The 24,685-nt window shown below is 35.3% G+C and overlaps 1 protein-coding gene across 7 annotated transcripts; it reads right to left on the bottom strand.

The window, feature by feature from the left end:
* Nucleotides 1–284: 284 nt before the first annotated feature.
* On the bottom strand, nucleotides 285–24,681 carry LOC105257568 (E3 ubiquitin-protein ligase UBR4). 7 transcript variants are annotated; one of them, XM_025414458.1, is made up of 43 exons: nucleotides 24,543–24,681; nucleotides 24,269–24,366; nucleotides 23,552–24,000; nucleotides 22,831–23,355; nucleotides 22,444–22,607; nucleotides 21,887–22,124; nucleotides 21,681–21,798; nucleotides 21,066–21,226; nucleotides 20,723–20,903; nucleotides 20,339–20,568; nucleotides 20,102–20,225; nucleotides 19,638–19,864; nucleotides 19,016–19,225; nucleotides 14,208–18,728; nucleotides 13,946–14,103; nucleotides 13,698–13,844; nucleotides 13,566–13,598; nucleotides 12,996–13,197; nucleotides 12,729–12,918; nucleotides 12,265–12,648; nucleotides 11,691–12,154; nucleotides 11,457–11,570; nucleotides 11,109–11,321; nucleotides 9,343–9,519; nucleotides 9,083–9,257; nucleotides 8,859–9,009; nucleotides 8,550–8,778; nucleotides 8,286–8,435; nucleotides 7,887–8,189; nucleotides 7,546–7,772; nucleotides 5,621–7,397; nucleotides 5,281–5,445; nucleotides 4,285–4,909; nucleotides 4,009–4,199; nucleotides 3,749–3,925; nucleotides 3,205–3,621; nucleotides 2,730–3,125; nucleotides 2,522–2,656; nucleotides 2,085–2,426; nucleotides 1,450–1,904; nucleotides 975–1,299; nucleotides 726–885; nucleotides 285–642 (listed from the first exon to the last, which is right to left on the bottom strand). In XM_025414458.1, the coding sequence occupies exons 1-43, from the start codon at nucleotides 24,662–24,664 to the stop codon at nucleotides 578–580; spliced, it is 15,915 nt and encodes a 5,304-aa protein (XP_025270243.1). In that variant the 5' UTR covers nucleotides 24,665–24,681; the 3' UTR covers nucleotides 285–577. The 7 variants fall into 7 exon arrangements, with proteins under 7 accessions (XP_025270243.1, XP_025270245.1, XP_025270244.1 ...); XM_025414460.1 differs by having other exon boundaries at nucleotides 20,735–20,903; XM_025414459.1 differs by having other exon boundaries at nucleotides 21,066–21,223.
* Between the last annotated feature and the right edge of the window lie 4 nt (nucleotides 24,682–24,685).

Raw genomic sequence — 24,685 nt, 5'->3', positions numbered from 1 at the left:
GTTATTGTAATAGCGAGCGAAGAGAAACATTTACACAAATGACCGATCGTTCACCATTCCTACATGATATATTGTAACAGTATTTGCTATTGCATTAATGGTAGTAAAAAAATTGTTAGTACAAGATTTTGTATTTTCCCATTAAGTCGATCCCTACTATATCCTAATAATTACAAAAAATATATATAACAATATCATTATAATTAAAAAATTTTTTTACAGTAAAAGAATGATATTCGAATATTTTTTAGATGCATTTTATTAAAGCACAAATTATTTCAATGTACATATATATATATATATCTATCTACTAGTAAAGATTTATAGCGGCAATAAAGAGTAATTTATAATCTTGTATCTCTCATAAAATGTCATATAACGCAATTTTCATAAAATAGTCCCATGTATTAAGAATATATCACATTGAAACAACTTTCTTTAACATATGAAGCATTGAACATTGAAATCTTTTCGATATAAAAACTTTTGATGGAAATTATTATATTGATTATGAGAGAAAAACCGATTCGCCGATACATCAATGCCAGTAAACTACATAAAGAGAATTTCCAATTCTTCAAGCAAGACGTCGCAGGATATCATCAATATACGTAGAAGGATTTCTTATATCTTCTAATAAGCCTGGAATGAAATATTTATTTTTAATGTTTTGATCGGATTATAATATTAGATCTTTCGATTTCTTCAGTTTCTTACAAACTTACCAACAATATCGCAAAATTCTTCAAATGATGCGCACGGTAATAATTCATCACGATATGACGAAAGCACGCGTTCTGAGGCTTTTAACATAGCTTCGTCATTATGCCTAATGTATTCAGCCAAAACCGAAGGCCACTGGTCATCGGATAAAACATTTACTTTCTGTAATTATTTAAAAAAATATATATATAATTGCTATCAATGTATGCGCATAGTAATTAAAAATGATTAAAGCTGTGCTTTAAACAAACCTTGAAGAAGTTTCCGTAAATACAATCTACTAAACCGAAGAAGACTAAAGTGCTTTTATAAACAGCGTAGTCCTTGGCGGTTGGTTCCATGATGGTCTTTGTGGTGGCCGAGGGGGATACATAACGTTGATGCGCGAGAATGAGTAACCGATTGAGATGCGTAAGTCTATGTGATTTCCAACGAGCAGGCGTGAAAAAGAGCAGTGAAAGAACACACTGATACAATGGGCCCTCTGCTTCGTAACTATTATCGAGCCACGCTGAACCTGGTGGAACTTCCAAATATGTCATTAAGGCTTTGTCCTCTCTAGCTCCCGATCGTGTTCTGCAAATAAATAATTAATTTATAAAAACGATAGCATAGTTGTTAGTAAAAAATTATCTTTTTTTCTTTTATTTCTAATTTTATGATCAGCAAGAACTCTGATTTTTTTGTGTTCAATTTATAATACACTATCAAAATCATTATACTCACGTATTAACGACATATAAAGCCATGTGTATCAAATACGGTACTATATGCATATTGGATTGGGGACCTCCACCGCCAGTGTCCTCGTGGAAACTCTTCTCTTGAGCGAATCGTAGAAGAAGTAATTTCAAGTCGTGAACGGTAGACGAATAGGATATATCACGGTGACTGGTACACTCTTGCAAATAAGTATTGTGTCTAGCTAGACAGCTAGCGAATGCAGACTCCGGGACTTGCGGACCCCATAATGGCAGCAATCCGTTGCATTTCGTATTAGCGTTTTGTAGTGCTGCGCTTTCCCATTCATCTCTGGCGCGCGCCAAACGCACTGCGGACATATGACAGTCCACATGAACTACGTTGAAATGCGTGACGGTCGTGTAGCCTACGGTTTTTCGTTGCTTTGTCTCGAATTCTTCTACGTTGCAGCGTTTCGTGAATGTGTAAACGCCTAAGACCTGTAACAAAACAATGATAAGGAATGAAAGATCAGTAAAAAAAGATAAGAAAAATGTGCAAAAAAATAATTAATCAATATTTTCATGGTGAAAATTGATTTGAAATTTGCAAAAATTATGTATTTGCTTTGCTTTGATTTGAAGGCATTTTGTCAAGTAATGAAACGAATAGAAGATTACCATGTTTGGTTTAAACTTGTATCCTTCCCGACAGATAACGCAGACCAATCCAGTCTCATCACCCAGATCTTCCATTTGCTGAAGAATCGTTCCACTAGCTGTTACCTGTCCTTTATCATTCGTTTGCATACCAAGCGCACCCAGTTGTCTCTCTCGCATCGCCATAGCTAAGCGCTTTTTCTCACTGCGCGTGTGTTGGCGAGCTTCTTCGATAAGTTCAGCTACTTGCTTATTCGTACATAACGCTTCCAACAAATTCTCTGCTAGCGAGCCAACGTGTTCATTCGAAGACACTTGTTCCAGTCTATGAATTATACTAATAGTAACTTGCGAGACCGTTAACTGCAACAGAATAAGTAAAACAATATATCGTATTAGAATTTAATGATTATAACACTTTAATAAAAAAGATAAAATATACAGATTGCTTATATTACCTGAGTTGGTTCATGATCCGTAGCTAATCCTGTGAGGAACCGTAGAATATATTTCAGAGCTGGTTTAGATATGAATTCTTTCAGCTCGTCGCTATCTGTGCGTAATAGCGTGGGTTTAACACATGGCGCGTGCACCTAAAGCAAAAAAAAAAGCTAATTAAAAATATAAATTTTACATATTTGTGTCATGATTATGATCTTTACTTACGGTGATATACTCAAAAGCATCTTTCACTATACCCATGCTTATGATATAATCTTTCAGTGTATTGCCAATCGCATTTCGTTCGATGCCTTGAGTGAGTATACAGAACAGTTCTAGCTTTTGTTCGTCTTCGGGCGTATGCTCGAAATCGAATTTATAAAAGTTCAATACAGGTTTGAAATAATCGCACAAGAGCGCCATTTTTTCCTTATTGCCATAAGTCAATGCTGCCAAGACTCTCGCGAGATGCGCGAGTACGCCAGCGCTTTGTCTGACTGCTGTAGATTGCGTGCACGATAAGAGTGCCTTGATATGTTCCGGGCCACCAAGAGTCCGCGAAAATGCCTCGAATGCACTGAATGGTTGCGATGCAGCATTCGCCAATATCGTTTCCATAATCTGAAATCGATGTAAAACATTTACCTTATGATATCGTTTATAACACGCGAACAAAAGCCTTCTTCGCTATAATGCTTACGTCCAATAATTGTTCGGTAATCTTCGCTTGAGAATTTTCCGATTCCGTGGCGAGACAACGCTGAAGAACATCCAAAAATACAGTTACTGCTTTCAATTCGGGTTTGCTCAAAACTTCTTGATTCTTTTTGACCTTCACGCACAATCTGAATAATTTCAATAGCACTTGAAGAAGAGGTCTTGCGCGATTGACGTCATGTATTGCCGCCAATCTGTCCAACATGACTTGAAGACCGCCGCAGTCGGCCAATACATTTGCCATTTTGTAAACTTCTTCGTTATTCACTTCCTGTTCACTATTGGCGTTTAAAGTTTCGACGAATTCTTCGGTCGCATCACCAAGAAGACCGCGCATACGATATACTACGCGCATGGCGTCGCATTCGCCACCCTCCAATACCCAAATCTTTTTATAAATCTAAATAAAAGAAAATATAGAATTATATTTCACAGGAATATTATAATTTTCTAAAATCGCATAAATAGCATTTGTATAATATTGAAAATCACTTTTAGTCTTGCATCAAAAACTAATCAATTCTCACCTCCTTGACAGGAAGATCCAGACTGATGATTTTGTTGTTGACAAGAAGTTCCATCCCGTTATCGTCTTCTAAAAGTGCAACTAACTCACAATCTTGACAAATTTTATTTTTAACATCTCTCATAAGTGGACCTAGACCAGGTTCCAAACTGCTATAGGGATTTCCTAACATTCTTCCCTGTACAAATGTAAGAAAGATTGTATCTTTTTTCTAAATATAATAGATATGAAAATCTTATGGAAATGAATATATAGACTTACTTGCAAGAAATCTTCCTGCTGTGGATCCTTTTCAAGAGTCAAGAAAAATTCGCCTATATCATTTTCTTCTGGATAAATAATCGAACACAATCTTTCAAATATAAATACTGGAGTGCGAACATCTTGAGGATTCTGCTTTTGTATTGTTTCAACGCAAATTGCCATGAATGCCTTCGTCTCCTCTTCGGTGCCTGATGCATATTAAATAAGTGTATTATCATGTATGCATATATAATACTTATTGAAAATATTTAAGAAAGTCTTAAAAATTGTTACCAGTGGTCATTTCTTCTAAGAGTTCTAATAATTTTTCTTGCGTATCATCGATCAATCTAGTCCGTTGAACTACCAGTCTTCTAAGCGACAAATAGCCATTGAGTACTGCGCCAACCAATCGACCTTTATATTGTTGTTTGATATTTTCTTGTTCCAAGAAAGTTGCCAAAAGTTCTGTAAGCATCTTCAACGAATATCCCTGAGCAAGATCACTAGTTAAAGTAGTTTCTTCAAGCCGATGCAATTCCTCTATTTCCCGGGTCAATAAATCCGCCAATAAAGTCATTACACCGCGTACTGCCAGGAATTGTTTCCAAGGTGACTGTCTGATTAAACTCTGATATAAAGTAAGAAATTCGGTGCTGCTTTCACCGGCGGTACGTAATTCTTCCAAGTAACAGGTCAGCAAGACTAGAACTTCCTTCTTCCTCTCCGTACCTTGGCACAGACTCTCGATCATGTTACAAGCAACTTGCCGTGCCAATCGAGAACTGGGATTAAAGAGAACTTCCTTTAACCAGGCACCATCAGATAGTTTCAATGGTTGAACGCCTTGATGCCTCAAACAGCGCTGATGCCACCTATGTCCATACTTTTCCATAAGATATAATACTCGAGTTTCCTCCTGGAACAAAGAATAAATCATGAAACAATTTTAGTTTTTTTACTATCTCTTATTATGTGTGAAATGTATTGAACACATATTTTTTACATAATTTATAATTAATAATGATTATTTTTTCGTGGTTTAATAGTCCCATGCATTTCAACTATCATTTATATTATATTAAAGAGAATCTTGAAACATTTTTAGTTTCAATAATCATTTGCAAGCATAATAGATATACGATTTACTGATTTACGGTCTTATTTGCTCGTTTTATGTTCTTCTTTTCTTTTTATTTTGATTTATATTAATCAAACACATATATCTTTCACATTTTAATTATTATAATATTTTACTCTTGTTATGAATGTTATGTTTTATGTACAAACCTTTTTAAGAGATTTTGCTGTTGTAGACGGTTCCGTTTTCTTAGCTGGCATACGGCGAAGCCACTCGGAATACGAATGCTTGGGATCGCCAGTGATCCATTTACTCACATCAATACTGATGCCTTCCGGTGGTTGCACTGTCGCCAGAGACTCGATGGTTTTATCCTAAAATTAACATTATATATATCGTAAAATCATATTATATATAAATTTATATATCATAAAATTATAAAATTATATATATATATATATATATATATATATATATATATATATATCGAACATCAAGATATATCATAAAAATAGGAAAGAAAAGAGCTACAGTTAATTGAGCACTTACTTTGTTTTTCTTAGAAACCGGTTGATCTGGTTTAATGAGACCTTGCAGAATTTTCAGACACGGCAGTATAATACTCTCCATTACAACGGGACTCTTCGACTCTTTACAAGCAGTTAGAAATAGTTGCATAACGCATCGCAACTTTTGTTCCCAGCATGAATCCTCTTTTTGTACAAGCGCCGCGAGAAGAGCCATCTCGTGTCGTACGGCGACCGAAAGATCCGGAGTAGCGACTCGTCCACGAAGCGTCAAGGTAATTCGACTAGTTAGGAGCGAACATATCTCCTTGGTTGATTGCGCGTTATCTCTCGTAACAAGACACAATAATTGCCGCACTTCCTCCTGCATCTGTACTGTACCCTTTCGCAAATTATGCTCCACGAGCTCTTGGATCAGGCCTTGTTTACATAGAACGTCTCTGGCTACACTGTTGGTGGCTAATGCGCGCAATAATGTCAAACAATGTTCTGTAGCGGCAGACGCGCAACCATAACAACGTCCGACTGGCAAAACTATTGTTTCATCCTTCGTAACACTATCGTTCATGCTGGATGTACCATACGACGACGATTGCGAGCTACTCTGACCACCTCGTTGATTTCTATCATAGGCAACGAGCTCCCTACGACAGGCTAGGACACGTTGAATAATCTTACTGAGCTCCTCGAAGGAAGTCTTGCATTCGCCACAATATCTCTGTGCCAGTAACTGAATCGCTCTATTCACTTGGGTACTACCGGACACCTGTATACCATCCTCTAATCCTCGATCCAAACGATGTTCGGATATTTTAACGAGGAGCATTTCCAACGTTGGTTTGTTGGATATCAGAGTCTTGTACACTCTATCCGCCTTCTCCAATAAAGTATTGATAGTCGCCACTGTTTTCTTTCGATCGTCGTCATTCTCGATGGGATCAACGGCACAACATGGCCTTCCAGTGAGAGTATAATCAAACTTGGCGTATTTGCAGAATCCGCAAGCGTGGCATAAGAATGGATCCTTTTCATCGTAATTGATCGCCCGGCACTTGTGGCATTGGAATACATTTTCACCGCAATTTGCACAAATGCCGGGATTCGCCGGCACGCTGGCGGAACATCGCGGACACTGCAACGTTTCGGACGAAGCTTGAATATTCTCGTAGAAATCGGCGTACTCGATCATGAGGTTGCAGGCGACTATCGGCAATGGGAATTCCATCTTGACCTCCGTCTGTCCCTGAGCAAGAGTGATCTTCTTCGCCTTGTGCCACATTGCCGGTTTATTCTTCAATTCTACGACTGCTTGCACAGATCGATTGTTGTAATAGACATTGATTGTACGAACCATCTTCGTTCTCTTTAGATCCCCTATACGTAGGGTGATGCGGCTAATGGTATGACTGCCGACCAATTTTACAATCTGCGTCGTCGTCGTAAATTTGGAATCTACCTTAATCGACGATAACTTAATTGTTGCCATTGGTACCTCTGGATTATTGCATACGAGACAAGGTTCACTCTCCAAATAATAGCCGTCTAGTTCAACGAATTGCGCGAGATTTACGTAAAGATTCGCGTTAGGATGTCGCGCGAGCAACTGATTCTGCGCGTGTAAAACTGCAACTGCCTGCTCCATATATGTGTGCATCTTCTTTCCAGCATGTGGCGTTTTCAGACAGAAATAACCAAGTAAATCTACAAATTGCGCCGCTTTTCTGCCATAAGCTGGGAGCAGAGGCCATAAGCGCCATAAAAGGTCCAATAAGACTTCCTGATCTGTCGGCCCACAGTTTCTGAAAAATTTTAAATATATTTTATATTATAATACGCACACACACATACATTGTATTTTATATCAATCTATTATTATTATCTTATTTTGTTTAAAAACTAAAGTAAAAATTAATTTTATTAAAAATAGATAAAATTAATATAACTCACTTGTAAATTGCTAGTATAAGAGAATGCGCTTGCCAACGAACGTTTGTATTATTCGTTTCAAGAAGGAAAGTTTGTATAAACTTCATTAGTAATGTAGGGTGCACTTGTTTTTGAATTTGTTCGACCAGAGTTAAACATTGTGCTTCTTCGAATTTAGCCTCTGTATCAGAATCTTCCGATTTTTCGCGTTCACGTCTCTCTTTTGTGCCAGTCGTCGATTTAGATTCCTGATTTAAATTTATATAAATATTATAATACATGCATTAAAAAGAAACATAAAATATTCACTTTTTAGTAATATGATTTGATGAGATTTATATTATACTTTTCATTATATTTACCTTTATTTTAGTATCTTTAGTTTCTTTAGACTTATTATTTGAACAAATAGCGCATTGTAATAATTGGAGCACCGTAGGGCTCACGCCTTCATCCAAGAGTGTCGATATGGCGAACAAGTACGATAGAACAGTATTTTGTTTTAAGCAAAATCGTTGCCAGTTTCCTGTGCGACTGGTGGCGATTTCCACACAGCACTTGAGATGTTCGATCAGTTCCACCAACGAATCATAAGGCAGATTGATGGAATGCGGACGTGTGTGTGACGGATCGTATCCACCAGTGGTGCAACATTGTTGTACAGACTACATAACAACAGAAAAATTTAATATATAATTCAAATTTAATTTATACCATTATTTTTTTCAAAAATATTTTTATATTTTATATGATATAATCACCTGCACGTGAGATATGAGAGCGTGGAGATCTCGCAATTGTCTGTACTTTTCCTTGTTCCCACAAATAAAGAGTAGTAATTTACGTACTTGTCGTCTAACGAATGGTGTTTGATAAGACATCATATATTCGCAAAGATAGAAATACCATGGCTGCACAGATTGAAAGAAGGAACAATTTATTATTTATTTTTACAAACAACAAAAAAAAACATCTACAGAAAAGAAAAAAAAACGTTTATAAAAGAATTATTGTACAGCAATTACCTGTTCAAATGCAGGTTGTACCACGGTACTTTCCGCATACTTATGCACCTGATACGGCAATCGTAGTACCATTTCTGTCAATAATTGAGGATAAGGTTCGAATACATCGCCAGCATGACCTTTGACGTATTGACGCAGGAAGAAGGGTGACATATCGGGAGGCGATGCAGTAAGATGTTCCTTCAGTAACTGGCCTCCGATCATAGTACCAGATTCGTCTGTATTGGTACTGAAGACAAGACATATTCGTAAAATATTTATAAATTTTATACTATCAATATAATTAACATTAGCATGCCGTAAACTTACGTCTTCCAATAATCGAGTAAGGCTTGCAGTAACGTTAAGCAGTAGTCAATAATACCGGCTTTGCTCAATATCGCAGCAGTAGTTTGGGATACAAAATTCGGGTTATCCGAAGAAGTCTTTGTAGCGTATTTCGAGCGAGACATAAGAACACCTAAGAAAATATCGGGACGTGTATAATATATATTTGATATATAAAACTGAAATAGATAATTATAGTCACTTACTTAGTAAACGCATAATAACCAAGTGGACTTCCCTCTTATTGCTACGCTCGCATATATTGCTCGTATCAGGCTTATCCATCTCGAGTTCTTTCACGAGCATTTGCAACAAACGTTCCACACAAGCTTTATCTCTCTCGTCTTGCCCATCAAGGTCAGCGGTTAACATTAACACAACCTGATAGAAAACAATAGTTTTAAGATTACTTTTATGCTTAATAATATTTTTCTGGTATTTGACTTGTAATAATGCAAAAAAGTACCTGCATAAATGGAATAGCAAGTACTCCTCGAACGTTTATTAGATTGGGCACAAATTGTGTAAATCTATCCAACAGTGAAAGTCGTATAGCATGTAGTTTTATGGTAATTTCGCCAGTCGTATCACTTTCTTGCTCAACACCCTGTTCTTGCTCGGTGCCTTCTTCTTGCTCAGTAGTCTAATATGATGCGACAAACAATAATTCATGAATATATTCATGAAAGTATATTTATATTGTTTATTATAAATTAGTTTCGCATTTCGAGGAACTCCTGAAATTCTATTCATCAGTTTTATAGACGAAAATCGATAAAATAGATATGCATTAATAATGCATATATTTTGAATGAAAATGTATAAAGATATTATTAATGCATGCGCAATATTCAGTCATAGTCTTTTTGATAAGATCATGAATGATATACTAACTCTATTAGAGTTCCAGGCAAAATTACTTAAACTTCGGAGCTTCAATGGGGAGTTATATTTAAATCAATTCTCGATCCTTTTTGTACATTTTAAATAATTAGCTCTGTATAATAATTATTATTATATTATTAATTTTTATCATTTTTAATTAAACATGTTCAGTTAACAAACAAAAAGGAACTTCTGAAGACTTTGAGATATTTTACACACAAAAGCTAGTATCAAAATATTACAAATATTTATTACATTGTACCCCATTCAGACTCCAACGACTAATGGGATTCAACGAAGTCTTGTAGCACGTTTAATAAAAATGTTTTATGAGATATTTGTATGCTCAATCTTATGTTTCTTCGTTTTTGTGGCAGTGTGGATTAAAGGCAACTTTTGAGAACGGAGGCCTAAGTCTTTAATGATTGACAATTTAATAAAGTAAGTTAAGATTAAAATAGTTACATTATATTCATTCTCGACTTGAATACAAAAAAATAGTAATATCTATTTTTATATTAACAATAATATCTATTTTATCTTATCAAAGAATATTAGATATCATAAATCTTTGAAAAATGACATTTTTCTATGACAATATAAATAAATAATGTTAATAAAATAATTTTAATAAAAAATTATATTTAATTTTCTAAAAAAACAAAACAAAATTATATGTAACATATGTACATATAATACATAATGTTGAATTTTAATATTTAAAATATTTTAGACTTAAATGATTTAAGTATAAGATTAATAATTATAATATGTAATCACTATCCACAAAAAATTGCCCCTTTCGATTATATGATTACGATTAATTTATAAAACATAATAGAATGATGATAGATAAGAAATTAAAACTCACAAATTTAATGACGTTTCTGTAATATATACGGTATATATGTCTATGAGTGATTTTCAAATCAATACTATTAGCTCTTTATAAGAAAAATCTAGAAACTTTTATATGCATTAAACATGCGAGAAGAATTTAGTACAAATTTAAACTACCAGAGTAAAGAGTTATAGATTTTATCTTTCACATACAAAATTAGTTATCAGAATTTCATAATCAACTACAATTCCACCAATAGCAGAACAGACTATAATGAATTTCAAGACAATAACGATGAATGATATCGAATGAAACAAACAAGAAGAAAGTACGTTATTACATTGAACGTTATTACATGAATGGAAGTAAATTTCTGTCGACGTAACAATAAGTCGATATGTTGAAATCGCGAATATAGTCCAGTCGCTGGCGTCGCTTCTCCTGCTTTCAAGAACATATGTAAGTCTGCTACGTAAACCTGTACTACAAAGGTACACGGAACTTACAGTGAAAGTTGTGGGAACATCTAGAGTATTAGTTTCAGAGCGTGGCGCTTGATTGACCCCAATTCCAATCGGAGGCATAGCATTGTCGGGAGCATTGTCTCCGTATGCGGAGCTCCTGCCGGAAACATTATGCTCCCCTGTCATGCTGTCAACGGCGCTGCCTCCGCTATCGCTTCCACCGCTCTCGCTACCCTTGCTACCACCACTACCACCCTAACATAAAATGTGTCCCAAGCGTTACTACGTATATGTGCAAGTACTAAGACTCTGTTGATCCACGTCCACATACTTTCGATGAATAGTATAAGTGCCAAGGCTAAAATACGTATGCTATAAATGCTAACTCACTTGCTCGGCGGGAGATGTTCGAAGAGTACTACCATCAGTGGCGGCGGTTGATCCCTCATCGTCAGAACCGCCCGCAGAGGCGGTCGTGTCGGAATAATGTCCTGCTTCTTGGTTCTAATTCGAATAAAACGAAATTTCGAATTTTAATTACATATTAATTACATTTAATTACACTAAAAATCAAACAAAATTCGAATAGTAAAGATAAGTCATGATTAAAGAAGAGTGCATTACCTGAGCGACATTCGGAACTTGGACCAATCCCTGCGCCGCTAAGTTCTGCAAGCTTTGTAACGCGGAGCCGCTTAGATTCTGAAGACTCTGTATACCCTGCAAATTGGGAAAGCTTTGCTGGAATCCTTGTCGCAATGCTTGCAAATCAGCGTGACCTCCTTCATGGTCCTGTAAACTCAGGGCTATCGCGAGTTCCACCATTGCCTCGTCGTCAGCATCTGGCGGCACATCGAGCAATTGCGGGAAGTTACCCGCGCCGAGCAACGCTTCCAGCGGATGATGATTAACCACTCTCGCGGCAGCTGAATTCTGATTGCTTTCAGCGGCGCCAAGCATATCCACCACTCTGTCTACCGCTTCTACAGCCTCGATGTCAAAATGCTGTTCTACATCGCGCTCCACCGCATCTTGAGATGCTTGAGATGGAGCTGAAGTGGATTTTTCTTCAGTTTCAGCAACTACACCTGCAGACAAAGAAAAAAAAACAACCATGATATAAATAAAAAATAATAATCGAATGTCTGCTATCTTTTTTGCTTCGATAACTTCAAAGTATCATGCTCTATTTCTGTACCTGGAGTACTGCAGTTTGGCGGACTCGGTATGTATACTCTCCTACGTCTGTATCTAGGTCTAAGCACTCTGATTATCGCATGCTTGGCGCTAAAACTGATAGTGGTGTCTGAGGACAGTAACAACTGTAGATATAGTTTAGCGGCTATCGGCGTATTATTTTCAACGTCACATATCGCGAAAGCGTGAACAATTTCTACGATTGCATGAACCGTCCCTTCAGCGTGAGTGAGTCCTGGCACGACTACTGGAGCGAGTGCCATATTCTTAGGATATGCCGTATGCAAGGACCACAATATTTCCATCAATTGAATGACCAAATGTTGATTTCCATCCGCCTTGGTGCACGAACGAGCTTCCAGGCGATCTTTCTCAAAAACGGGAACTAGATAAAAATGAACTTTAGCGTTAGTACTTGTTCATCTTGAATCTTAAAAAACATCAATAATCGAAAAGTATACTTACCGCTACTTTCGTCGATTGACTTATTCGCGTATTGTTCGGCAAACTTTGCAAGATTGTGCGGGCGAGAAACAGCAATGGCACGAACGATGAGCACAAGTCTGTAAAAGTTCTCCGCATCGATATCCGCCGGGTCATTAGCTTCCCTCATTGACTTCAGGGATTCAAGAACGTGTGATAATAATGCATGATCCTGCAAAAACAATGTGTGAAAGATGCATAACATATATAATCATTGATGAATGTAATGAATAATCGATTTTTATATACCTTATGGAAATGATAAGCTTGTTTAGTGCTGTGAAGAGCAGCTAACAAAGCTGTCGTATGCATTTGCACAGATGGTGGTGTAGGTAATATTAACAATCGAGATGCGACATCGATCGCTGTGGCTTTCAGCGAGGATTTGTTGTCATCGTGTGAGGATAAGATGAACGAAGACTCTAACACTTCGAGGACGCTGGCTATCATCCTAAAAAGAGAATTTCGCAAAATTATTAATTATATTCATTAATTACATTCTTGCAATAAATACATACATTTATTGATTATTATTACATACATTATGTTAATTATCATGTTGTTATATGAACTAAGTAATTAGTTGACAATTGATGATACAATCGAAAATTATTTATTATGAAAAATAACATTAAATTTTAGATAAATTATTAGCAGAAAATTTGTTTCACGTCATTCAAAAATAAATCTTTCTTTCTCTCTCGTAAAACATCATTGTAAGTTTTTATAAAGTATTAATCGATATAAAACACCAATTGTCGAATTTAATATTCCCCTCTACTTATGTTTTACAATAAGAAAATTATAATATGCTCTTACCTTTCTATGTTAACCGAACTATCCTTTGTCATTCTGATACAATATATACATGGATTAAAGAATATTTTCTTTATAAAATAATTAATTTATACTAGGTATACTTCATACAAAATTAATGTTCTATTAACGTACTTATCGAGAGAGGACAATGGTGCAGGAGAAACAATGGTATTATCAGCCTCGTTATTGATTGTCGTGATTGGAGCGGACGTTGGTTGACAAGATTGAATCTCTTCTATCTCTTCAGGCCATCCAAATGCATCCTTGGTCTTACCGTATCTACATAAAAATGAAAAATTTTAACATTAAATTAGATGCTTTTATTTGTTAAAACGATTATTACGATTCTATTTTTAAAATAATATTACAATTGTACTAACATTTTTATTGAATCGACCATAATAACACCTTCTGGATCTTGTGACGGTCCAAAAGTGATTGTTAGTTTTTTATCAGCTTGGAGACTTTCTTCTCTTGTTAAAGGGATATCAAACCAACGGCTTCTAGTTAAAGTAGTCCGAATACTTCTGCCAAATATCTTTACAAAGACAAAATTGAAATCATTAAAATTAATATATATTTATAAATTTATATATATGTGTGTGTGTGTGTGTGTAGTGAAATAAACATATCTTTACTTACCTCAACGTACAGAGGTGCCCTTTGAATGTCCTGGTTGCCAAAGAGTACTCGTATTCCCGTCATTACTAAAATCGCGTCATTATTCGTAACTTCTACATTAAAGCCCATAGCTTTTGTGGAAACTACATACATTCCGGTAGTATTTAAACGATGCTTGATCTGCGCGACATTATAGATCTGCAATAAATCGTTGCCACCGAATTCGACGTCATTCATCACTTGACAATGTTCGAAGAAGTCAATGGGAAACGTGATAGAACCCGAGGGTTTTCCCATCTTATTAGCCTTCTTTTTCCGCGCCGGTTTAATACCGGAATTAGTGCTAATCGGTTGTACGGTGGACGACATCCAAAATCCAGTTTGTTCCATACTGGCCATGTAGATTCTCAGACTTCCGTCTTCGCACAGTAATATCAAAGTCGTACGATGTTCAGCGTTCGAACTGGGATGTCGGATGGCAACCATATCCATAATCTTTGCTTTCGCGGGCACGATTTTGATCTCTTGTATCATGATCGTATCAGGTTTGATCATCAGTATCACCGGATTATTACTAGTTTGCAAGATGGAACAAACCAATCCGGGATGATTCGCTACCTCGCTCCATTGACACAACGGTTGCGGCTGATTATTGTTAGATTTATTTCCATTCGTTTTGTTACTGGCGAGATTAATCTGAAATACGACGGTAATATCGGAGTCCATGTGTTTCAGTGGCGCTATAAAGCTCTTGCCGCAGGCATAACTGAAGAATAGGAGCTGAAGAGCATGCGAATAGTAGATGGAAACTCCTCCTCCGCCCACTTGACCATTATCCTTTATTTCTGGGTGATAAACATCTAATGTATTTGTAACATAGAAAGCACCGTGCTTGGCCTGACTCTCCTCATCCATCACCTGGCTATAAATATATCCGGCGGAAGACATGAGTAACATGTGGAACGTACCGTCTTCCGCATGCATAAACGTACAATCTCTTATCTTTCCCGTGGGCACGAGGAAGTAATACTGCGGACTTAGAGCGTCCTTTCCCAAGTCATAAATTTTGACAAAGTCAGCGGTGACCAGTGCCAACTGCGTCTGCGCACCGGGAAGCCACAGCGCTTTAATGATGAAATTTCCACTCTCGAGCTGAGGATGTAAAACCAGATGATCAGACACTGTGCCGGAACTGTTAAATGTAAGTACGTGACAATCCTTAAAACCACAAACAGCCAAGAAATCTTCGTTCCATTGATTTCCGGTAACCGAGAGGACGGTGAAAGGTACCGGAGCTGAAGCGAGCCTCGTCAGAGTTAATTTTCTTTTGGAAGAATCAGCTTGTTTCAACAGTGCGCTAAGCTGCAACACTGTAATCTTACCCTTCTCGTGCGAAACAGCTAAATGCTGTCGCTTTCCATGCGGAGACGATAGACAACACATAGCGACACGTCGTATCATATGAGCGGATAACAGTTGTCGAATCGTTTGACCTTGATCACCCGAATAATTCATTCTAACGTTTTCAAACGCACCCTCTTGAGATCCCAGAGTCGGCAACATAAGCTGATCCGTATGCTCGTATTTTTTATCGAGCGAATGTAAATGTTTCAATGCCAACTGAGCTCGCGCGTGGCAACCAACTGGAGAATAGCGTTGACAAGATGCATCCACCGCGGGTACCAAAGCACGTGTTAGATCCACCAACGAAGATACTAATCCACTCTTACACAGTTGAGAATATATCCAATCCTTCGAAGACTCCAATTGCTTACTCAAATACACTTGTCTCTGAGTGTCGCGTCCGCTTCTTTCATGCTTATCGTACGAATTATGTACAGGACTAGATGCTCGTCGGCGTAGACTACTCGTTAGAAGCAGATTGCTTTCTGTGGGAGCACCAACGTTACTGTATGGTATATTACTGGTTGTTTGATGCTCCGAACTTTGCGGGCTACGTTTTGTCAACGCCTGACACGATCCATCATCCTTGGCGCCGCAATCGCAGAAGAAATTTCCATACTTGGCATACGTGACGTCGTGACCACGATGACAGACTCGAGCACAAACCGTGCAAACACCGACACCATCGACCATGTTACACGTGTGACAGTGATACCAGTGCTGATTCATAAATTCTTTCTGCGTGATCGTAAAGGTGCACAGTTTATTGCAGAGACTGTCTTCGTCCGAATCCTCGACCGCACTGTCATCGTCCTCATGCGGAATCTCGTCCACCCAATCGCTGTCGTTTAAGTCGCTGTTGTTCGGTACAGCACCTTCCCACGGTGGACTAGTGGCTCGATCCTGGGACAGCGCCTGTTGCGGACAGATTGCGCCTACTATATCGGCTATATAGTTCAACATACAACAACCTGCTTCGATGTATGGCGATGATGGTTTGTCAAAAGTTTGCGGATCTTTATTCATTATTTGCTCCTTACAAAGCTCAACCCATTCAGTGGTAGCTTTGAACAGTAATGTGTGTCCTTTTTCCGCGCCAGCGTCAGCTAACGTAGACATAATATGCATCAATTCGGAGAACCGATTTCCTTCGATGGTAGGAGAAAGGATGTGATACGCTAACGGTATAAGAGCTTGAAGAATGGTTATCGAGACATTTGTACTGACGTTGCTTTTATCCTTTACTATGTAATTTGTAAGCGCCCGCAAGAAACGGCTATTTTCGTGGTTCGAATGCTGCTCGTCGTTACTAACGGCAGGTTGATTGCTGCCAGAACCTTCAGAAATCGCCCATTGGGTTTGTTCATTATTAGATGCGTTATTTCTTTCGTCCGATTTCTGACCATCTTCCGAAGTCCCAGAAACAGTTACCAATGTATTTGTAGCGCCGGCGGTGGATGTTGGTATATTTGTTGCGGAAACGCTTGTCGGTACATTCGTCGCTCCCAATATAACATGTCTCAACCACGTCTGTAGTTTCTCACTCTCGACATTAGCGAAATTGGCCACTGAATTGCATAGACGATCCAATGACCCATCATTCGTCGTTTTTTCGGTTGTTCTGAATAATGCATTGAAAAAGTGTAAAATATACGTGCTAAACTGCGGTGAAGCCTGTGGCGATGTTATAGACAACAAAATAGATACAAGACTATGACTTGTATCGGGAGCGAAGAATAAATCTAAGGCTTTACATCCGAGAGGTTTTTCTAGTAATCGCTCCCAATATTTTATACACTGTTTCAAGATCTCTTCATCGATAACAATGCTAATAGATCCATCTGCATTGTCGGTATATTCGATTATCAAATTATACGTATGATTTAACACAAACAGATGTTCGCGTAAAAGTCGTGCTTCATTATCATTATCTTGTCCTAATAATTTGGCCAGAGTGTTAGTAGCCATTTCTCGAAGGTAGTCAGTACGAGCGTCCATTGATAATGAAACAAGAATGTCCACGGCTTGAGAATGTATGTCGGATTGTTGTTCCGGAACTGTTGCAGAAGTGATATATTCCATCATAAACGAAACCAAACAATAAAGCAGGTTCTTCAAGGATGGATTGATGGAAAATGTTGGATGTTCTGATAGAGAACTGACATGATAATTGACTGTAGTAAAGATGTAACTTTCCGCTGGTATTATATCATTCGCGTACGTGTTCCAAGGAACAGGAGCGAATGCGATACTTTTCCATTTATCTAGTGCAGATTTAATGCAGCTTGGCAGAAATGAAACTAATGACGATTCCGTTCCCCAATTTGCACCTGCCATTGATAAGATATTATCCAGGATCAAATAGTCCCGTATACCATATTTTCCATCTTCCTCAGTAGATTCGAATGTATGATATAATATGTTGGACCGACATGACAATAAGATAGCATCTGTCAATGATAAGATATGCGGTAGAATTTCAATTATCATTTTATTTCTATTTGAAGGTGCGGAATCTGTATTCTGCGTACTCTTGGAAGTCTCGATGTTTTCGGCAGAATTTTTCGATATACTCTCATCCATAAGAACTTGTAACTTTCCTACAACTGCAGCTAGTATACACAAAGAACCGAGTTTTGGCAACGACGCTCTCGGCATTATTTTGTCAGTGGCGTTATATTCAGGTTTGAGCGAAACGATACAATTCTTAGCAAGGGTAACATCGTACTTGAGAGAGTTTACAGTAGATGACACTGTCTTTAATAAATTTTCGGCATATTGCGTATACATTCCTTGCTTCACTAAACAATCCTTCATCCAACCAGTAAAAGTTTTATATGCGGCTCTCGGGCCCCATATTAATGAATGAAGTAACATGGGTCCAGCCGGTATTTCCTCACCGAGAGCTAATTTATTCATATAAGGAGTCGAGGGAGGTAGCATTAGTAATAATTCCCAACATATGGAAAAGCAGTATTGAATTGCGCATAAGCCAGTAAATGTAATTTTCTCCTTATTTTCAGCACTGCTTTTTCTATGCATATCAGTTTGATTAAGTACATTTAGAATGTCGATCAATGCATCAACCAAAAGAGGATATTTCATTTTATCTGGTGTGCCCAAAATAAAGTTACAGGCCTGTAAAAATAAAATAAAAAGATTATAAATAAAAAAAATTAAAGATTTAATCATAAAAACGTGCACCAAAAAAGAAATTTTTAAATGAGATAAAATTTTGTTAATATATTTTAGATTTCTTTCTGCTACAAAAATTATTAAATGCATATATAAATCTTGTTATAAATCAAAATAAATAATTAATGTTAGTCAAACTAATGTAATTTTTACAAAAATAGATACTTTTGTATAAAAAAAATAATTCACGTTTTTTTACAATAATTAATTGATTCATATATAGTACATACTAATCCATCCAGCTTTGGTGCATCTTGATTATTAAAATCTGTCCTTGATAAATTATAAAAACGTGGTTTCATTGAAAATTCATCTTGTGAACCATATTTACGATAATTATCTTCTATTTCTACCCAAGGAGTAAAAGCTCTGGCAGTCTGTTTATTTCCATCTTTGGTATCACATACTAAACTTGTAGCAGAGAATAGATTCCATTGTACCTAGATTTAAAAAAAAAAGATATATAAATATAAATAATTATGATTGTACTTTGAGGAAGAATTAAAAGTATCATGATTAAGATAATAAAAATATACAAGACGTTTACTACCACTCAGGTGGCACTTTCACACTGGTGGCCCTGGTATCTTGCTACATCAGTTAAACTGGATAATAATTTTACTCTAGCATTTAATAAATTGATGTCATTACAAAATCACATAATAGTAAGATATTGCAAATGATAAATTATTAAAAAAGTTAAAATATTGTCGTATTTATTTTTAAATAAAATGCGACAATATTTTTTAATTTATTTTAATAATTAACATTCCAATATAAAGTAATGACATTAAAGAATTATCAAATGCAGTTTAAAAATTATATGTAGATATGCTATAATAGGTATCTTACTTGTTCAAGTAATGTTGGATGTGCATCATACAAATGCTTCATCATATATTCGAGTAAGAGTAATAATCGGGATAAGTGTAACAGTTGAGAATCTTTCATGGGCATTTTAACAGCTTCGCTACAACGTACTGCGCCGCTTCCCGTTACAAGTAGCACAGATTTCTTTTGCATTAAATTTAGAGAATGGAATAGAAAAAGTACCAGTTGGGCATGTTCGACATTTAAATCTGTGAACATATATTAATGTTATTGTTACATCAATAAAGAATAAAATATTGTGAATTTATATAAAACATATTGAGAATTCAGCAATAAAATTGTGTAATTATATATATCAAATAAGCAAATATAAATAAATAATAAGCCAATTACGAAAATGAAAAATGTATCTTATGGTTTTGAAGAAAAATATTTATAAACATATAGATATAGTTTTAATAATTTAAGAAATATTCATAGTTTACCTTCATTTTCAGCTTCATATGTTGTTTGAGGATTGCACACATTTTCAACCATAGTTGTTACTAATCGATGCCATATACTAATACACGCAGCTTCTCTTTCTAATTGAGGTTTCAACAGCAATACCTAATCATAAAAGTTTTTAAAAAAATAATATATATGCTAGATTATTTTTAACATTGAAAAAGTATTTGCAGAAAACTAATGCAATATTATTAATTTAGATAATCATAAAGTACCTGTGCAAGTACACTGAGAGTTCGTGGATATACTTGAAGAGGCCATGTAGTTGAACTGTTGAAAACCTCTACAGACCAAGGATTTACACCCAAATGTTGCAGTAAAATATTCTGGAGAGATTCACTTAGTGTATTCCATGCAAGTAAATTATGAGTATAACGACTTAAGGCTTGAGAAAAATCCGAATACATAGCGCCTAGCGTAGCACCATAAAATGCAGAAATTGTACCTAAAAATTAACAATTTTGTGTTACAATATTATTCTTTTAATGTAGAATATGATGAATAAGTAAAATGAAAAATGTATGATACAACAAATGTTTTAATATATAAGTTACAAGTATAACGTAAGTTTTAATATAATGTGCACACATAGTAATTACATAAAAATTCACCCGTTTCTGTTCTAGCTGTTTCGTGATCTAGATCTCTTATAATTGCCGCCAATATAACCATTTGTTGCTCAACTAAGCCATTTACTACATATTCTCGAACATAAGTACTTCTGCTACCAATCAAGTGCTTATTCATAAATTGGAATATTTTTGTCGCGAGTGAAATGTACTGTAAAAAAAAAGAAAAAGATTATTAAGATTTGTTATATCTAATTTATAGCTATTATAAATATAAATATATCAGATTATTATTCAGTAATTATAAATATATTATAGATTTATATAGATAAATATCATTAATTTGACAAAATAATTATACTTGAAAACATACACCATGTGGTTCTCTGTTGTCAGGAACAATGGTGGTAGCGGTAGTACGTTCTGCACTTGCTTCATTATTTGTTTCTTTATTAGTATTTGTTGAAGTTTCGTCTGATGGAGCAAGGGTTTCTTCAAACCATAGTCCCAAGATGGGCTCGCTGTCCTCCTCTACTGACATAACAGTTTGTTCTATACATATAGAGTGAACACATACCGTTACATTAATATAATTATTGGTATGTAAATGTCAGCGTGAACACTTTGAAGCTGCATTCAAGAGTGCATATTACATACCACTGTATATCACACAACTTGCTTCAAAATTAATTTTCATGCATTAATTATATGGCAAAAACTAATTTTTTAAATATTCTACAAAAATTATGACACATTTTTTAAAATAGCATTGATATGTTCTCATTATTGATAATTATATAATAAAAATAACATTGTATAATAAAAACAAAATTGTACAGTAAAAAAAAGATTATCTAAATTTTTGAAGCATATACAAACATATCCTAAACAAATATATTTTTCATATAACTAATGTACTTATTAAATATTAAAACTAAATGCGTATAAGTATATACAATATATATGTTAGATGGATATGTAATATTACCCTCATCAGTAGAGTTCTCTGAACAACTCAAAAGATCTTCGTAATATGTAGTAGAATCAGATTGACTTAATGCATCTCCTTCTAAAGGGTGCTTCTGTACTCTTTTCAATGTACAAGCCTGGAACAAGAAAAAAATGTACATGAGTAATAAGCTATTATTAGTTTTTTTAAAATTAATATAGACGTTTATAAAATAATCCTTTTACCTTTCTATAACTAATAGTAGCCAAATAAAATAAGAGATGATTTAATGGCACTGCTTGCAGAAATGTTACTGCTCTTTGTAATGCTGTAGCAGTAGACAAAATATCTAATGGCGCAGGTTCAGGAACTGCCGCGACTACATCTGAATTAGCTTCAATAGATACATCTTCGAGAAGTGCACTCATTAAATTTAATGCATGCGATGCTAATGCTACTGATAATACGCCAAATCCTTGTTGCCTATACATTATATATACATAGATATTTTTGCTTATTTCTATATATGCATACATATTTGATATTTTAAAATTTTAATTTTATATATATAATTAAAATTTTTATACATATATACATACATATATACATATATACGTACATACATACATACATACATATATACATACATACATACATACATATATAATATGTATGTATATATGTATGTATGCATGTACGTATAAAAATTTTAATTATATATAAAATTAAATAGTTTATAAAAAATATATATAATCAAATCTTTAAAATATGATATTATATACATAAAACATGTAATAATTACACTTTCATAAGATTTACACGTCCCCCTCCATCACGAGCCTTACTAGGCGATTTTCCCTTTTCCTCTTTCCCTTTATCTGCAGCGCTAAAACTGCTCACAGTTAATTGTGCTTGCAATCCAGCAACCAGAAGCCATACTCCAATAAGTAAATGATTTTGCAGAATCTATAAATAAAATATAATCACATAAATATATATAAAATCAAAGAATTTTTTTATAAAATTTTATATACTAAGACTTTAAAATAATTAACATAACACACAATTAACGCATAATTAATATAACACACAATTGTAAATATTCAAAATTACAATGTTATATAATTAATAAATAAATTTTTTGTGTATAATATCTAAAGTAACAAATAGACTTATAGAAAATACTTACATGTCCTCCTGCACGCGTGCTATTTTTGATAACGTTTGATACTTGTCCAAATATTTCTAGACTTTTTTCAACAACTGTAATTGCCAAAGTATCATACTCTTCATCAGTAGTTTTTGCATTCTGATTAGCTTGATTGCTTGTTGCAGTATTTGTGCTACATTTAGGAGATACTGCATTTGTTATGCCAACTATGCTTGATGCTGTTGCATTTGCAATCGAACAATATAGACAAGACATAGTCAGCAGTGACAATTTTTCCAATTTTTGTGGTGTCAAAGGTTCAAGTATTGGAAGAGATATCACATTATGTACAATATTAATGTCGCTAACAACCGAGTGTAGGCTGTGTCTTATTGTATGTGCTTCTGACGCATTCGCTGGCAGACTAAATCCTTTTTTCGATAAGTAAGCTTGATATTTTCGTGTGTAACGCGACAAATGTGGAAGATTTAGACACATATCTAACAAAGTATCACCTGCTCCCATATTCTGCAGTGTACTTATATTGTTTGCAACAAATATCATCTGCAATATATTCGATTTTTATTTTCTAATCTTATTATAATTTATTTGATTCATATAAATATACTTTATCTTATATAATAATGAATTATATAATGTAACAAAAGAATATAATTTATTAAAAATAATAACATATAAATACAAAACAACAAAAATATTTGACATCGTAGAAAAGCATTTATATTTCATAAGTACAAACCTTAGTGTCAGAATGCGTCTCGTTTGTAGCAGCATTTATATTTTTGCTTGTGCTATCAGCAGAAACTTCATTAGCAAGAATTGAAGATGAAGAGAAATCTTGCAATGGCATTGTCAATTGCTCGAGGATACTAGTAGATAAATCACAACGAGATCGTACAGATTCTTTTACAGAGGATTGTTGGGAGGATTCTTTTTCTTTTCCACCTGGCAAAACCGTTACGTGGGGTGGTACTTTGGAATTTTTTATTACAGAAATGAGAGCAATTTCCTCCGCAGATGTAAGTAAAGATTGTCCCGTACATAATGCTCTTATTGGGAGTAATAATTGTTTTGTGGTCAAAACTGGTGCAACATCTGTTTGTGTTTGCTGTTGTGGCAGTTTATCCACAAGATAAGCAAGCAATACTTTGCATGCTTGACAAATGATAGATATTTGACTTTTGGCAACTGTAAAAAATTTATTTCGTAAGACCTGACGTATAAAATTCGCACACATAAATAAGTCTGTGTGTGTGTGTAGGTAGGTTACAAAGTCTAATGTCATTCCATTATTTCCTCAAGGGATATATAAAAAAATAAAAAATAAAAGAAAGAAAAAAATTGCTATATTTATGCTCATTCGTTTAGCTAAATTTGAGGTCGTACATGCGTATCATTTAAAAATCATTTAAAAATATTTTTCTATAATCACATACAAATGCGCGGTATTACTTACATGTATTTGCGCAACCACTAATGCAATCTGCCGACAGAGCAGCGACCGCCGTATAAAAGATATCATATTGATCCTCGTGAGAGACGAATTTATTTTCGCTGTAAAACAAGAAAAGACTGTACAAGCGAACAAATAAAAACGGACGAGTTCAATCCGAGTGATAGACATCCATATTATATTGTATTGTCATCAAAGGGTATTGCAACGTATTTTTGCACTATTGAAGATAGAGCGATTTAACATGGGTGTTCGAGCCTGACGAATTATTACCTACCTTTTAACGATGCTCTTAACCAGGTCAATTATGTCATTCTTATTAAACGAGCGCGGTGAGGTTGCTAATATTGGTTTCATTACAGAAAGCCACTCATCGTGACCACCACTCTTAGCCGCCATTTTCGATATACTGAGAGGTTC

The sequence above is a fragment of the Camponotus floridanus genome, unplaced genomic scaffold, assembly GCF_003227725.1.
Source record: "Camponotus floridanus strain SB8 unplaced genomic scaffold, Cflo_v7.5 scaffold80, whole genome shotgun sequence".
NCBI lineage: Eukaryota > Metazoa > Arthropoda > Insecta > Hymenoptera > Formicidae > Camponotus > Camponotus floridanus.
This window is presented reverse-complemented; position numbering and strand designations above follow the sequence as displayed.